This window comes from Diachasmimorpha longicaudata, chromosome 3 (assembly GCF_034640455.1).
Source record: "Diachasmimorpha longicaudata isolate KC_UGA_2023 chromosome 3, iyDiaLong2, whole genome shotgun sequence".
Classification (NCBI taxonomy): Eukaryota; Metazoa; Arthropoda; class Insecta; order Hymenoptera; family Braconidae; genus Diachasmimorpha; species Diachasmimorpha longicaudata.
The window spans coordinates 5,908,859-5,927,109 of record NC_087227.1 but is presented as its reverse complement, the minus strand read 5'-3'; the positions used below and the strand labels follow the sequence as shown (position 1 = coordinate 5,927,109).

At 36.0% G+C, this 18,251-nt stretch overlaps 1 protein-coding gene across 10 annotated transcripts in view; it reads right to left on the bottom strand.

The window, feature by feature from the left end:
- The window catches only part of Tlk (Tousled-like kinase), a 28,541-nt gene that overhangs the window by 7,896 nt on the left and 2,394 nt on the right, over positions 1 to 18,251 (bottom strand). For 6 of the 10 annotated variants that reach the window (XM_064117679.1, XM_064117676.1, XM_064117675.1 and 3 more), the window contains exons 3-6: positions 15,638 to 15,723; positions 6,927 to 7,112; positions 803 to 893; positions 177 to 430 (exon numbers count right to left, since the gene is read on the bottom strand). In XM_064117679.1, coding sequence (XP_063973749.1) covers positions 177 to 430; positions 803 to 893; positions 6,927 to 7,112; positions 15,638 to 15,723 — 617 coding nt within the window. Of the gene's footprint in view, positions 1 to 176; positions 431 to 802; positions 894 to 1,283; positions 1,451 to 1,807; positions 2,026 to 6,926; positions 7,113 to 15,637; positions 15,724 to 18,251 lie in introns of those variants that run through there. The other 4 variants (XM_064117683.1, XM_064117681.1, XM_064117682.1 and 1 more) reach the window with 4 other exon arrangements.

Sequence of the window (18,251 nt, the reverse complement as noted above, 5' to 3'; positions counted from 1 at the left end):
GTTCTCCTTAGACCAGAAGAATCGTCAAATCGAAAAGAAATTGACCTGTGAAAATCATTCAACAATGTCAAGTTACATTTTTCATTTGAATGATGAAAACCATGGTATCCTCCCCACAGGTTAACCTATCTAGATTTACAAATATTTAAATTATGAATAAAATTATAAATAATTACCATAGGATATTGCGGCGATGGACTTTTAGCGCCTCCATGCCTAATTGGACTACTGCCTAGATGATGTTTTGGAAAATACTCGTTGATTTTTTTATCCAATGCTGGTACAGATCGTGCACCCTTAGAGCTAACCGGACCACCAGAACCACCACCACCACCATCATCAACTTTGCGTTTTCTCTTTCTCTCTCCTGTGCTCCGTGGTAGCTTTTCAGGTGTGTTCGGATCCACCTCCTTGTCGCTGTGCGACGAGCCTAAATAACAATAGAAAATTACTCAAATTTCATCTTTTAGTTCAATAATCTTGCAGATTATCCTGCAAATATCTCGAATACGACAAGGTGAAGATGAAGCCGTCCACACAGTTTTTTCTGCAGAATTTCATGAACTACGAATGCATTTCTTGACGTTGTCTCGTCGTTTATGTGCAATTTTTATTGCTTTTTTTGTCATGAAACTGTAAAAAGATTTTGGCAATTTTACAGAAATCCGTGAATGGAGACAAATATCAAAATATTCCTTTTAGATTGCTTCGAGTTTTAGAAAATTCAATGTCTCCGTGTACTTCTCCAAACCTACCAATGTTTAATCGAATTCCACTTCATTATTTCTTCTTGGTTACTTACCGGTACTCATATTCGAGTCTTGACTATGAACCGACTGACCAGAGTTCACGGTTGATTGGGGTGCCATCTGAATTTGTGAGCCAGCAGACATCTGAAAAGAGACAACCAAATTTACATTATGATTAATATGTTCTAAAATAAAAGAAAAAACGAATTCAATTCTCTACCTAAAGGAGAGAATTGAATTGGAGTATTTTCATCTGAGGAGAAAATCCTCCCAATGAATAATTACGGGTTTTGTCATTCCTCTGACAAATTTTCCTTAAATTATAGTGAAATAAATTTTTCCACGTTGAATTACCCCTATTAAATATTCCGAAATTTTGGGGTGCCTTTCACAATTCTTAAAAAAGAATGAAAATAAGGAAGTAATGTTCACAGGATGTAAAATCGACTCGAATTTATTTGACCATGATTTCAGCACGAAAATATATAATCCTGATTTTTCTCCACATCTTATTTATATTCTTCATGTTCTTACATGGCTTCAGGCAGTTAAATCTGCTTGACGAAGACGATCCTAGCCATCTGACCTCAGTTAACCACCCAAGAAGACACTCGTCATTAAACCAATGAAAATTTCAAGTAAAGTCGTGATTTTCGTTCCCCTCAGGTAAACTAAAAATGTAGGAATACTCTCAGGTACATCTGTGGATCAATGTGACTCACTTGAGTCGTCACTCTGCCTAAATCCAGTGGAATAAGCCCACAGGGGACTCACAAGCCACCCAGAAATTACGGAAATCCTCATAATCCAAAGAGAATCCCGAAAAGCTTATCAAAAATTCACATCTATCACTTTTTATCATTTTTCGTGATCGAATTTCTTTGATTTTCATCAGTTTCATTTTTTCACCATCAATTCACCTCCAGACACTTGAATATGGTACATTATTAATTATGCTGAATGATAAATTTGAGGTTACACATTTTCATTCGATGGATTGGCTCATGTAACTATGGTGGATTTAATATTTCAAGGGTAATAAATAAATTCTGGTGTACCAGTCTGACGTTGAGATAGTCATCCAGGTGCCGGCGTCCTCGTCACAGTAGACCGGCACACATCACTCACTAATTTCACCTCCAGGATGATAACGTTGATAATTACGCATTCAGTCAATCACAACAATTCCGACACTTTTTCACGGGACTTATTTGGATTAAAATTCAATGATGGAAGTGCAAAAATTCTTGACCAGTGTATGTGTTACATGGAAGTATTTGTGAACCCTTGAGAAAGATGGTGGCAACGACGAAGATGGAGTCAGGTGAGGGGAGGAGAGAAGGTGGTGTGTGTCATGGAGGGGATACGAACCGAGTCAACATGTTAAATTCGCACGAAATGTAGAATTCGTTTTCACTTGTAAAAAAAAATTACTGTGAATATTGATCTGTCATTTTGGAATTGTCTGAATTACCTCAGAGTCAGAATTGTTTTTTTTTTTTCGAGGAAATTTAATTTTCAGAAGAGAAATACTCGAGTGAAGGAGCATTGACCGCTTTGAGATTTAATTTTTTTCTTCTTCAAGGGCAAAACCGAGTACAATACGAGGGATTTTTTGGATTCAATTTTGAGTTGTTTGTTAGCCTCCGATCACAAATACCACAAAATGGTGGAGGACTAAAGGTGGTGGGGAGAGGAATGGTAGAGATTTCGCGGGTTTTAGTAAGTGATTTGAAATGGTAAATAGCTGACATATCACGGATGTCAATATGAATTTGAAAACAATTTTTTCAACGAAAAAAAAATCCAAATGATTTTCTCCAAAAGTGTTTTAATTGATGACTCGTTTTTTACTATTTTTCATTTGCATAATCTTTCGGACTTTTTTTTTTGTTATGAAATTCGGTCTTGAGCTCAACCAACGACAGAAGTCGTGTTTAGCAAATTTCACGTTCGTAAATTGAGTGCAAAAATGAATAATAAAAAAAAAATGCAAAATTGAAAAAACGGGGAAAAATTTTATTTTCTAATTTGCATTTAGTGCAGTTGCAGTACTTTTCTTTTTAATTTGCAATTAACCAGGAAAACTGGGGAGATGAATATTGATAGTGAATAAACATCATACGGCACTGGGAATATGTATTGCCGTGTCGTTGGGGGACACCCCGACGAGGTCTTGATACAGATAACCGACGTGAAAACCTGAAAACGCGAGGTGGTATTAGCGACAAGCACGAGAGTGCGCCTTTGAGTCACTTGGAGGGGATTCCACTAGGTTCTACTGTACTCACGCCGGTACCATTCAGGGAGTCGAGGTTTTGCCCTCAGCAAGTAATGTTCTCTTTTCTCTTTTTTTATTTTTTTTCTACAAAAAACTCGTTAATTTTCATTTCACTCCAAGTATACCTGCTCCGCACTTCGGAATACGAAATTTTACATTTTTCACAATTTCAAAAAACAATAAATGTGAAATCCGTTGATAATGCAATGAACATTTTAGCCAGTGAAAATTCCCCAGTTCAGTTAACAATTATTGTTTTTAAAAAAATTCTTTGAATAATCCAGTGCCACAAAATAATTTTTTCCAGTGCCATCTAAATGTCAACCGGACATCAACAAATTGACGACGTGCTGTTTGCTAAGATGTCAGTGTCTCAAATTGTAAGAAATTGAAAAAAAAAACAATTAATCGAGTGTTTATTATTGCGTCGATAATAATTAAAAATATTCAAAGTGTTGACACGAATGAAACAGAAAATAAATATAAATTTCCCGATGAAAAATGGCGAAGCAGAATTGCCGGATTTATTTAACTGGCATGACAGTTGAGAGACGGTAGTCTAGACCTTGCCAATGCCACTAGGTGCAACGTTCTCTCGACAATCCCGTCCGCAACTCCCTTGAACCAGTCGGCCACCTCCCCCGTCGGCTTCCTATCTCGTACACGTCACATGACGCCATAGTATTACCCCCACCAGTATCGCTCGGAATTTTGTGCAAAAAAAAAAAAAGAAACAATAGTGAAGGAAAAAATAATGGAGAACCACCACCCGAAGGGGAAAAGCCGATATATGAGTGTGTGGTGGACGCGGCTGGTGGCACTGGTGCGTCGCTCTCGTCGTGCCAATAGGTCGCACACTCATTAGCCCAGTCGCGCGCGCGATTTACCCCCACTCTTGTCATAATACCGGCTACACCGATCAGCTGGTCGTAAAAGATAGTAACACTAGTTGTCGAGAGGTTGAGAACTCTCTGCGTCATCATTTTTTTTCATAGATAATGGGAATTATTTCAGGGAAATGTCGTATTAAGGTTGTTCTCGCGGCACAGTCACTGGAAAAAGTTTATGCTGTGTTTATGCTAGAGCGAATTAAAGGACAATGTTTTGACAGTCTAAGTTCATTGATAGTATTGTCTATGGACAGCTAACTATAACTATGTATTTTCCATCGTAACTATGTGGATTTATCAATTTTATGGAATTATTTGTCAAAAACAGAAGGATCAATCCATTCTATGTTTTGTGCGATCCAAAAATCATGGAATTTTAGGTTTTCTGAAAAATCAGCAAAATTCCAGAACCTTGAGCGACAGTTCTCATCTGTCAGAAGAATTAAAAAGATAAAAATAGGTGACCCGGGCGACATGAATGATAGAACTAAGACGATGCGAATGGGTTTTGATTTTTTTAAATTAGAGGACTTTTTTGATTATTTGAAGTATTCATAGAGCAGTAATAATGTCATTCAAACTCTACTATGAAATGATATAAATATCAATTGAATCAATCACAATAACAATCGCTGGAATTCCCCATTGAAAATTCAGAGAAAAATTTTCAAAAACATGAGAGAGCACCGATTATTCTATTGTCAAAGATACAACCAAATAAAAATTGTTAGACCGAGTTATAGAACAGATAGTATTGACATAAAAATATCTCAGCATCCACTATTGTCACACAATTGCTTTCACAATTATTCAATTATTGATAGCGGACATGTACGACACTTTGAGTTGATATCAAAACTGGCTGGAGCTCATGAAAGAGCTGTTCATTAAAATATTAACTACAAGGAGCAATCGAATAAATAAAGTGAATGCAAATATTGAAAATAATAACGAAAAGGCGACAGGTGGAGCCCACGTTCGTTTGAACAATTTTCTAGTTTATGCACCAGAGCGTTCGGCGGCGCCACTTAGATACTTCAATGAAAACTCCCGATAGTTATCTATTATACTTCACTACTACTATCAATTTCTTTTCTTGGGTTAAAATACAACTATCGAATTGCTTTCGAAACACTGGGTCTGCCTTCCCTTTCCATAAATGGAACTCTCGAGATTCGTCTAAAAATAGAAATTTCATGTACATCGTGTACTCCCATTAAATATTGAGGCGATGGCGACGCCAATTGTTTTATGACTCCGTTAACTATATGAGAATTTACAAAAACCCGAATAATTCTACAATAAATCATGTGAATTATAAAATCTTGGAAGAAGTCGTAAAACACACTAATTCATTTTTTATTCGCTCATGAGCATTAACTTACTTGTTTATTGTCTTTAGCAACGTCTCATTAGCGACAATTTGTATTAAAATAATATCAACTCACGTGAAATGCATTGCTAAAGAAGAAAATCATGGAAATTTAAATCACTGCCAGATGTGAGTTGAATATGGTTATTACGTTTCTCATCAAAATTGCGTTAGCTCTTCTCGAACCATTTATTGTCAATATCAAAACGATCCAACTTATCGCTTTCAATTTTATATGCTCCGTCTTCGATATTGAGAATTACATAAAAATAGAGGCAAACAAATAATTAATGTTTTGATGGTTTTGTTTTTGAGAAATAATTACGAAAAGGTACTAACACCTTACAGACTTTTATTGTCAAAAGCATTAACCATTCCAAATGAGATCGAGTTTTCTAAACATTTTATGTATTTTTCGATAATCTTTGAATTTGTTCAAAGAGTAGAGCTACTCTAATCGATAGAGCTGAAATTTATTCCGAATTTGTTCGCAAAACAATACCAATTATCCCACAAACTTTCAAAATCGCGTTTAGTCGCGTTTTTGTTGAAATTAACAAAAAAATCGGCAAACCCATACGTACACATAAAAATTTCTAAAAACATTAGATTTTGGCGTTTCAGAATATTATTGATAATTTCCAAAATTCGCAAAATTAGAAGATCGTAAAAATTATTAATTCGGAAGAAAAAAAAAATTGCTCATGTGACTTCTTGAAATTTTCCTCGGAAAATTCAATTTCCAGTGATATCACGACGATTGGTAGAATTATACCATGCCAACAATGGCTTCCTCCAGAGATGAGAATTTCGTGCTCTCGTGTGCCTACACCTGATCTCCCCACTGCGGTTTCCACATTCGTCGCGTCGCCCATTATCCTACGTGCGTTGCTGCTCTTTCCGCTCTCATTCTACTTGTCTTCGGGGCAAACGCGAACTACAAATGCCACACCAGAGAACGGTGATTTTCATTCAACTTCAAGCAGAAACGTCCCTAACCTTGAGTGAGAATCCCCTAGGGGAAATTTTACTCGATACGGATCGTCCAATAGCAATCGAAAATTCGAATTTTCGGTGGACATCCCCTCAGCGATTATCGCACTGACTGGAGAATTTTACGTGACAGTATTGATTCTTCCCAGATGATTCAGATAAAAAGTCCCGAGCATTTTGGAAAAATTTGGTTTCGTCAAATTTCCAACGACCGAATTTCCCTCCGAAACTATGATTTTTATCGAATAGAGACGACATGAGATTATCAGCGCGCACTATTCGAAGGACGTATTATCCTGGTAGGATATGAGGACTGGCCAACTGTCGGCCAATACTGACTATTGGCCATTCCTCATGTCTTGACAGGTTAGCAGACCTCGTCGAGCCAAAGTCGATATAATATATAATGTACATTATATACATTGATGTGCAGAGCTAGCTATGCGCCCAAAAAATCTGACAAAAAATGTCACATGATATTTTTAAAAGGGACACTACCCTTTCCCCGGCCCTTCGGTCAATGAAGGAAGTCGAAAAAGTGACACTGACCTTCGCCAATGGTACCATTTTTATAACCCCATTATTTTGTAATTTACTCCCCATTCGAAGAGCAATTTTTCATTGTGAATATTTTTGGATACCTGAGATAGTTGGCCCTGGCCCGTTGCACTGGAGGAAGAGTTACGTTGATCACGGGAGGGTGGGGCATTGTCGCGCCTCGTCCAGTCTATTCCTGGGGTAGTCGGTTGGCCGCACTTAACCGCGCTCGGTATCGACGACTGCGCGCTGTCGACGGCATTTTTAGTTGGACCGTTGTTACGACCACCCTAAAAACAAAAATAATTTTTTACATGTATTAACGACCAATAAATTTACTGAAAAGACGCACTGATATTGAATTTATATGGGGTCGGTGAAGAACTCTCTTGACATCAATCATTCAAGGATATTAACATTACGTACTCAACCACTTTCAATCATGAAAATTGTCAATTAAATTGCAGGAACAAAATTTGTAAATAAAAATATGAAAAGTCAAGGTCAACTCAATGAAATTTTTCACCCTTTTAAAATTAAAATGACTGACAAAAAATTAGACTCGTTATTTTGAAAGAAACAAAAATTCCCGAAGTATTTCCAAAGATATTTGGAAATGTTACCAGAAATATATAAAAAAATTATGTTAACAGCATTAAATTTTTTCACAATCGAAGGATTGCCCAACAAAAGGTTTCCCCGAGTGTCAACAATTTTAATTATACATTTAACTAACGAATGTTCCAACAAATGATAATTCCATGCTAAATTTAATTTTACTAACGCTGACTACCAACGATTAAGAAAATAATTCTCCCACAATACTAATTGAAGACTATTTTTGCAATGTTTCGTATTAAGACTACAATTTTATCGCCATAACTTGCCTTATGGAATTCAAATAAAACATTTATAATCCTCGACAAACTCTTTATGTGGCTATTTTCCTTTTTCCGCAAAAAATCCCTCCAAAGTATATTTATCATCTCCACCTTGACGAAGAGCATATTCACAGACTGGATCGAGTAATTGCACGCTATGTTCCCAATATTTGGATTTACTACGATCAGATAGGAAATAAACCCTATCTAACAAATTTCCAACTATGGTGGTAAGTTAACGGACAGAAATTAGTAGTTACAGTCGGTAAAACATCAGAGGTTGACCTTCAGAAACTCCACATTAGAATCAACGCCAATGGAATCAGCATAACAATTGACGATTTTGAAAATTCCCATAAAATAATCTCCACCAGAGTGAACGAGTAATGAGAGAATATTCATAAATTTATAATTATTAATAAAAAAAAGTTGTTTCTTTATGTTGACCTTTAACACTGTGGCTGCCGTCGATATCACAGACATAAAGCTGAGAAGAATTTAATACTGTTCCTCTCACACGGCCAGAAACAGATGGTAATGCAGACACCGTACAGACCACTTTTTAGGAGCTCCTCCGAAAATGCAGTTTCTATTTCACTATTAACCACGATAACATCATTCTTCATCTATCGAAATCGTCAAAAATTATGCAGAATGGTCACAATGATTAAAAGAACCACAAAATCCCAGAGATAAATTCCATTTTCCCCGAAAATCAACAAAAAATGATCAATGAATAGTTTCAGTGGCGAAGGTGTACACAAAAAAATTTTTCATTCACAGAATTTATTTCTGAATAATTAAAAAGCTGATGGGATATCAATAAATTTTCGCTGCCCACAATGAAATTGTTGAAACAGTCTGGGCATAGTTAAGGAGAATTTTATTTAAATGCTGGTTCAAGTACTAAATAGTGCGATAGTTAGGATTAATCACCGATGGAAATATGAAAATAGAAAATATTGGCATATTTATTTACTTGAAGAACGCCAACTAGTAAATATTTCTATACTTCAGACTTGAAAGCTAGTGAAATAGTAAGAATAGTAAGAATAGTAAGTAGTAAGTATCGCTGGTATTTACACGGAAATAAATTTTGGGTAAAAATTAGACCTCTAGAGGTTGAAACGTGGGAAGAAATGGCAATCAACCACGTTTTAGGTCAAGTTTCGTCGGAAAAATTAGACTCGAGAAGCTAATGTTTGTGATAAATTTAACCTTCATCCCTCCCTTCACCCCTTGGAGGTCTAATTTTGACCTAAAATGTCATTCCGTGTGCTACTTGAATTAGTTTTAAATAATAACTAACTTCATATCCAAATACCAGGTATTGAGTACGATAATTGCTAGTAAAACCAAAATACGTTATACCTCACAACTTTGCGCGTAAAAACAACTAAATATTCAGACAATTAGTTGCTTAAGATATGGAAAATACGATATACAATAGTTTTGAAATGAAACGTCAGTGAAAGAGGGACCGCAATTTTTTTTATATTAGTCTTCTTAATTTTCACTCTGTTAACCGTAAAAATAGACCTCTTTGTTTTTAAAATTTTGAGGAACTTTGAAAATCGTACTAGCCGCGGGAGAGGCAACAAATGACTCTGGAGGCGCGCCATCTGCCCACAAAACCCTTCCATATCTCTGCCAACCATTCTTACACTGAAGAACAGTGTTACCAAATGGCTGGTTTTTCCAAAAATTCTTTTTCATTTTTTTTTAAATAGATAATCGTGATGGATCACAACGAGAAAAAATCTTTTCGTGCCCTGAATATTTACTCACTGCAAGACAATTTACTTGACAAGTATCATGGCAGCATTAATGTAGATTTACTGGCAGTAAATAAATATTTTTGACAAATATTTTTTTTTCGGCGCATGGCCAATTCTCAATGAGATATCAATAACGCCATTTGTTTAAACTCAATCACTCGCGTTATCGACTTCATACAATTGATCGTTACTACGCAACATCAATGAAACGTTTTTAAAAAATCCAGACGTTTTTAAAAAATCTGTCACCTGGCAAATCTATTTCATAAAAATGTAGAATTTTATATCTCTAACGTTTCAATTCTTCATTTTAAGACTGAATTCTCCACAGAGAGCAGATAACGAAATATCTTCGACAATGAGGCATTCTTCCACGCAAGATATGTCATAGAATTCTCTCTTCTACTCCACTGATGTCTCCAACAATAAATTTCCAAATCAACAAAATATTCTATATCCAAATACCTCGTGAAATTCCAGGGAAAATTCGGGAAATATGAGGAAATATCTGATTGATTCGAATGGTAATTGAATCAAACCATGATGTCCCTATTTAAAAATTAATATGTACCGTTAATTTATTATTTCACCAGCACTCCTGCAAATCACCGAACGTCTTACTGTTTTTAAAATCAGTGCTGCTCTTCATCATGACTCGACACGGAATTGAAAAAAAATCCATGTAAATCTTGAAATTCTCTGGCATTTTCGGAGAGACGGCGCGATTCACTTCTGCTGTGATCGATCCCCTTTAGTCAGCAGTTACCAGTATTTCTTCCCCCCGCAGCACCCACTGCTAAGCCCTCTCACGTCTAACCCAATGGGCCAATCTTATTCTAGCTTCAACGCCAACGAGGAGTGCCTCTCTTGCGTGTGTCCCTGTGCAACGAAAAATCGATAAACCCCACGGATTCACGGCACAACCCGGCTACCATGACTTGCCCTTCGGGTGTCACTGAATTGCATCCCTTTAACCGTTGCCATAGAAAATTAAAAGAATGCGAACAAAAAAAAATCGAGCACAACTAGCAAGCCTGATGGGTGAAAGATGGCAAATGAAAATGAAATTCAATGAAATTTCTGATACAACAATTCAATTGCGATGTGGTAAATCGTGACAGATTTACCGATTTTACCGATATCAATGAATTTAACCAAAATAGCAGAATTCAAGTCATTACATTTATCGTAGAAATTAATTTGCTGTACAAAAAAATGTTATCAAAATTTGCTATTTTCCATAAGTAAGAAAATATTCATTAGAAAGTGATCAACAATCGACAATTGCTTATCGTAATTCACCAAGTTGCTACTGAATTTTATTTATTTATAATTTATTCTTCGAAAAAAAATTCCAAGTCAAGGATGTCCAGGTCGACGAGTAGAAAAGACAAAGATATTTCACTGCTTTCAACATCTGATTAACGGAGTTGTACATCGATGCCGTTATGAAAATAAAAAGGTCGCCTAATTTTCCATGTCTACTTACGATGAAAATCCCCTTCATGGGAGTCAAGGACTTATTGATCATTCTGATACCAATAAATAGATTATTTAAAAATAGAAATTTGTAAAGACATTTACTTGACAGACATTTGTGTTAGGGGATGAGTTTACTTAAAGTCCAAATTAGGAGGTTACAGAGATCTTCCGGGTACATTTTCCGAATGTTCAGGATAAAAAATTATGATTTCATTTTATAACAACTTCATTTCCATTGTTACGATTTCAGTTTGTTCTCTACTTATAAAACTCATAGTGGCAACATGTTGGAACAGTGTTTCAAAAAAAAGAAGCATCCCCTCTTGTCAATGAGTACTTCATAGACAATAGATTTTATTGTTAAGTAATTTAAACAAAGTCTGTATAACGTACGAAAATAAATATACGGGATAAAGATGAGACAGAAAAAGCAAAAGGAAAATAAGAAGAGAAAAGAGTGACGGCGTAGAGCACTCTGATGGTGATGCAGCTGATGGCGATCGAGATGACACCAAAGCTGCCCTACGACTCCCTCTCGAGGACTTGATTAGTGACACAAAATGGACTAGGAATCCAGAAACTTCAAGCAGAACTAATAATGCATAAACTCTTACAGTTTGATGGGTGAAAAAATTTCACAATTAGAAGAATCAATTTAGAATATCCTGCCCTTGTGATATAATTAAGTCTTTGCAATGTTGGAAACTACTCTGAGGCTAATTTGAAATATCATTCAAAGTCTTGGGTTCGTCTTTGACACTTGTCAAGGGGATTTTCATCGTCCTAAGATATCGAAAATTAGAAGATCTTTTTATTTCTCCGGTTAATATTATTTTTATGTATAATTTTGTTTATCCCGTATTGGTTCAAGTGAACGAATCGTCTGAGTAGAGCATCCCTATTCGGCTCTCCCGTTCTCTCCCCCTTTATCACCATTTCTCTCCCTCTCATCGATCCAACGTCCCACCAAACACATGACACACGTGTAAATACGCAGATGTGCAGTCAACATCAAATGAAAGAGAACAACGAGCTAAACCAAATTACTATGAAATTCGAAAACTTCCAAAAATCATGAATGACTCCCAAATAACTTCTTATTTCCCCTTTATCCCGATCATCGATGATTGATATCTTTTCAGTTATCGAAGATAGACCATCTCGAGTCCATTCGGAGCTATTTATCAATACCTTGAGGTCACTCACCGAATACTTGAAAATAATCTCAGAAAATTAATAAATAAAATAATGGAGAAATGAAAAAAAAAAAAAAATTCTTTTCGATTCCAAAGGCTTTTTTTTTTTTAATCAATTTTGTGGCCGTATGTGGCAGTTTACTGGCATGCGCCCTATCAAATTCAGCAGCCCGATGCAGAGGGAGACCCTCCTCACGTCCTCTTCTATCCACCTATCCCTAGTATTCTCGATCGATCCGGCTAGCAAGAGAGCTTATTCACTCCCTTTTCCTGTACCACCTTCCCCTCCTCACTGTTCATCTACCTCGTCCACCTCTCCGTCACCCCCTCCCCCCCCCCCCTGCTGCCCCTCTTTTTCCTCACCGCCCCTCTTTTACGTTGTCGGTATCTCGATATCCGTGGAGCGTCGAAATTAGCCGGCCACAAGAGTCACAAACGATGCCCAGAAGCCACTGCAGACTGCAGTGTTGCCATGCAGGTCAAACATGGCCCCACTTCACTGCCACATTTAGGATTGTTTTCCATGCCTAAGTGATGTCTAGAGAGTATTGAGACGTTGGAGACTGAGGTAGATCGATACTGAGGGGCTATTGTAATACGAGAGACAAGGTAGCGATGTCGTGGAGGATAGTAGATGAATTCCTGAATTTTGTCAAAATTATTTCCCATTTTTTTGCACTTAAGAATTTTTAATCTACCGATGAGGAATTTTTTGAATTTTTCCGGATCGTTTGCGTGATTGTTTGGTATTTTTAATTGTGGTGGACATCATACAGTAAATTTATTCATTTTCAATGGTCAACTTAATCGATTTCATTGGGAGAGAAATTTTTTTTTTTAATTGAGTGTCACAGGACGTTCTTGACAAAGGTATTAATTTTTTAGAGATTCGGTGGTAATAATTGAATTATTTAGGGTGTTCCAATTTATGGTAAACTTATGTTTTAAATGTGAAATTGATTTCTTATGAGATAATGAATATCAAAAAAATTTTTACGACTGCAAATAAATGCTACTAATGGTGGATAATTTTTTTTTCATTCATTTTAAAATTTGATTCTTAAAAATTATTGTATCAGAATTTCTCAAAAAAAAAAAATTCTGTTTTTTTAGATGAAGCAATAATAAGAATCTGTGTAGAATGTCTGGAAATTTGGAATCAAATGAAAGTTAAATGTAGATTCGAACTTTCAATTACAAAGTTCAAAGAGGAAATAACTGAGGAGTTCGAGGAAACACACCAATAGAGATATTTTACAAAAGATCTGATCAGGAAACGTTACAACAATTATTTGCAGACTGTCTAGATTTTGTTCTGGGTTTTCAATAATGTTTCACTGAATTTCCACATAGGAAAAATCCAGTCTATTCAATCAATTGAAAGATTTTCCTCATAAATTGGCTTACTCCCTTTTTTCTCAAATTACAATAAAAATAATGAAATTAATTTGCCATTTTTTGCAATAAAAAGAATAAAAAATCGATTTTTGCTATCCACACTACTCCCTAGTGTTTGTTGATTTGTTTTAAATAGAAGCAATGTGAGGAACACATTCGACTTTTCCAAAAATATTCACAAATCAAGTGAATTTTATCAAAAATGCAATTAGTAATTAAAGGATGGAACAAATCGTTGTGAAGTAGAAGATAAGTTACTGAAAATATTTTTTTATTCTATATATATTAGTCTGCACTAATTGATTTCACGGATAGTCTCAAAGTAATCTGTACAAACTTTCCTTTATTACCTGCCGATTGTTACTACTTTATTATCAGTCACTGTACATTAATTATGTTACCAAATTAGTCATATCTATTAATTATGTTTGGGTGCGATTACTATTCATTCCATTAAAACCCTCAGGTACTGATAGTTCATTGAATGATTAACGATAAGAATGGAATACAAACATTGAATAGCAAAAATAATTTTGTTTTCTTTATCTCAACGCAATCAGGATTTTAAGAGAGGGGGGAGGGGGAGTGATAATAGAAACGATTCAAGCAACTTTTGAAACTGCTTGACGTATAGTTTAGAGCAAAATTGTTGTTCCATAGATCATTTGGTGGTTTTTCAGGAACTAATTTCATTTAGTATAAATCCTGTGACCTCTCAACTTGTTTGTTACTTAATTACGTTTTTCATGGACATTATCATCTGCAATATTATTTCATTTAGTTATCGTTCATTGATTATTTCCGTTTTCGAAGACAAATCCACTCCAATTAAGATGAAACAAAAAATGATGGGTGATCTATCAAAATTTCTTTCTACACATTCTTCGTGATTAAAATTATTTTGAAAGTTGAGGTTATGTTCCCATTCAATTCACAAAATAAACTCAAGGGAAAACAGTTTGACCGGAGAAAATGAAAGTCCCGGGGTGTGATAAATTAATAAAGGAAATAAACAACTAATAAAAGTCATAATAATACTGCTAAATGATCATGTCTTGTGTTATACAGTTCTCAAACATAAACTCGCCTGTCCCCAGGTGTACCGAAAAATCTCTCCAAACTCTAAATAAACCTCGCTGAATTACAATCTCCAACCCCTCAACACCAAAGACAAAAGACATCCAAAACGACAAAAGGAAAGATTACCCAGAAGACAAGAAGAATTCCACAATGGATTGGATTTTCCTCTGAAAACTCAAACGAAAACTTCGAAAACCCCATCAATTCACTCCTCCAACATCACTGAACATCACAAAAAATATTCAACAATGGATCATTGAATTAATTTGAGAGTAAACACACGGAAACAAAAATTAAAAAGGGGGTTTTCACCTAGAAGATGACGGCCACCGCCCGCTCTAGAGTGACGATTGATCCCTTTACTCGCACATCCAATATAATAAAAAATCCTCAAATAAAAACATTCAACTATTCAACAATGTGATCTCTCAACTTCTCTCAATTATCTGCCGAAAGAAGGAAAAGAATCATCTTCCACTAATGAAGCGGAAATGCTAAGATTTGACCTCATCAAATCTGATTCCTATTTTCAAAATTTTCTTGCAGCAGCCCCTCTTCCCCTTTGCTCCCAAATATTTCTAAACATGACCAAAAATGTTTCCCAACAATTCAAAAAAATATCAAGTGATTTTTCATCACATGATGACAATCTTGCCAGTGAGATCGGCCGGAAGAAACCGATTCGCTCGAGGTAGCTACTCTGTGATGACCTCGTTACCAACCCCGCCTTGTATCATCTCTCGATGCAAAAAAAAAACTAGACATTGCTCAAACAGCTAACTAAACTGGAGAGAACCACCAACACACAAGACCAATACTATAGCGGAGTAAAATTTTCCCTAGATCGGAATTTAGGGGCTCATATAGTCCCCCAGGAACATGCTACCAAATATGCCTAAGATGACAGTGAAAGTGCCCACCGTTAACAGGAAATAATTGTAAATTTTTTGAAGGCAGAAGGGGAAGGGAGGGGTAGTAAATATGGGAAGAAACCGCTCACCCTCGCTCCAAGAAACCGGGCCTCCAGTAACTCCTGCTTCCTGGGGTCCAGGGTGGTCTGAAAGTGCTCCATCTTGACGCCAGCGCCTGAAAAAACATACAACTACTTCAGGACTTCCAATTGTTTCAATCTTATCAAGGTGACGGTATTAATTTTCCACTGATTTAAAAAACATTAGTTTATCATTAACATTTTTAGTTGAAACTTTTACAAACTACATGACATCGTATGAAGACTAAATCACTACTCAAATGGAACGACTTTTTATGTAAATGGACCATTTACTTCCCTAGTCTGCAGAATTACTTTAAAAATAACTGATTCCAAGAATATCACAATAACATAAGACCTTTTTTTATCAACAAATTCAGTCGTTTCTGAGGCTATCAAAATATTTATAAGAAATTCGAGAACCAACTGTTTTCTGTTTTAGAACTTCAATGTAGATTATTTTAATCACTCGAGCGTTATTAAGAGATTATTGAAAGTTTCAATTGACTCCTTATTACAGATATACTCATTTATTTGTAAGAAAAATTGAATGTAGATGAAAAATTTATCAGTAAATTAATTGCCTCAAGAAGAGGGTGATCATGTGCTACAATAAAATAATTGATAAAAAAATAACAATACACACGATGCTGTTAAAAATTTTTTTATATGTTCCAATACGACTATTACCGTCACCTCAATCAATTTTTCTACTTTGAAAATTTTTTTTCGTGGTGATTCAATTTTCTGAACTACACGAGACAGAAGAATAAGCATACCTACAACGAATTCCAACCCTGTTGAGGCTTGGTGCAGAAGAAATAGAGAGAGAAAGAGAGAGAAAGAGGGAGAGGAGAGAGAGAGAGAGAATGTGATGGCTCTGGCTAATACTCTCGAAAATCGATACTTGCCGGTCTCGGAAAATTTTCGGCCGTTATCGGAATCTACCTAAACATAGTCCACTGTGGAGGCCCTGAGTATTCCAATGCGTCACAGAGGATATTCTGTACTTATGGCTATTCAATTGTATTCTCGGATGATCAGAGACTTGAGAATTCTCTCAAGCAGAAATTTTTTGTCCATTGTTTGAAGGCTTTTTTACGGATACAGAATCGAGATACTCGCAATCCATGTTCTAATTTCTATTAGAGGTCCTGAAGAGCCTCCTGGTAACAATTTTCGGTCGATTACTGGGGGAATTGGAGTTTTCACGAATGAGATTATTGCTCTTCATTCGAAGGAAATAAAATATCTGATTATAAGCCGATGGTGTGCCAACAATCTCTAACTAGTTTGCTACATTGGTGTGCATGGATACCACTGAGAACAGCAAATTTATCGTTTAGGGAAATTATTTGTTTCGTTCATCGAGACTGTGATGATGAATTTTTCTCGTAATTTGTTTTACTGAGTCTGAAGGATCGAAGGATGAATTGCATATGGAAGGATGGATATATAATCAGTCGAATGAGACAGATTCATTTCAGAACGACACGACCAAGGTCCTATCAGATTATTGGAAGGGTGTATTTGATGATCAATGAACTTTCGTTAATTTTGGTCTGAAATAAGTGTGTCCACAGAAGAAGATACAAATCAGAGAATTACGTTCATCCAAGTTGATTTCCTAATAGTTTTTCTTATCTTATGAATCGGAAAGTCGGTTCACAGATGTATAAATCGTGGGTTGTATGAAGAATAATGAGAATCGTTGGAAAAATATCGACGAGTAATGTCGTCAAAGAATTTATTTACGAAGATGCATTAAAAAATCGTTATATTAAATTATGAAAGTGATCAGCCACTGGATACTTTCGCTTATCAAGCTCCCCTCTTACGAGACTATAAACTCAACCAAATGAAGACAATGTATAAATCGCTTCCTCGATACCCAGAAAACATGTGAAGAATCCCTATCAATTCGCTCATCATCACAAGGTTCCATGAATCATCGAAAACAACTCCCATACTCCAGACTAAAAACAATGGCTGCCACGATTGTTGGACCACTTATCAAATGGTTCACCTCAGAAAATAAAAATCTTTCCTCTGGTCTTCTACATCTTCCTAAGGGACTTCGCCACTTGTCCAATTTTTTCCAATAATTTTTTCCCCAAAAATTCCATTAAATGCTCCCTTAAATCATCTCATCTCTATTTAAAGGTGTCTGACGACCCTTTGACCTTTGTATGTCCCGTGTGTGTACACGTTTCAACCCAGAAATCAATACAACCACAGTTGAGTGTCCGCCAACGAATTTTCTGCTTTTTTTTCCCCCTTTTTTTTATTCCATCTCAATAAAATCTTGTGCACCAACGGGCGTGGCAGTGATTTTTCCACCGCCCGAAAATACCCCCACTTCTATTCCACGCCATCAACCCCCCCCCCTCCCCTTTGCCATAAACTGGAAACCCCTAAAAAAATTGATGAGTTAATGAATTGGATGCCACGTGAGAACGAGGAAATTTATCATAAATTTTCATGTGTAAAATTATCACAGCCGAATGAGAAATGTCGCAAACTTTTGATCGATCAAAAGCTGTACCCATTTGAAAGTTTAATACGCCCACGAGGTCGTCTGAGTACACGACTTGTCCACATTGTACTTGATTCTGCGTCGAAT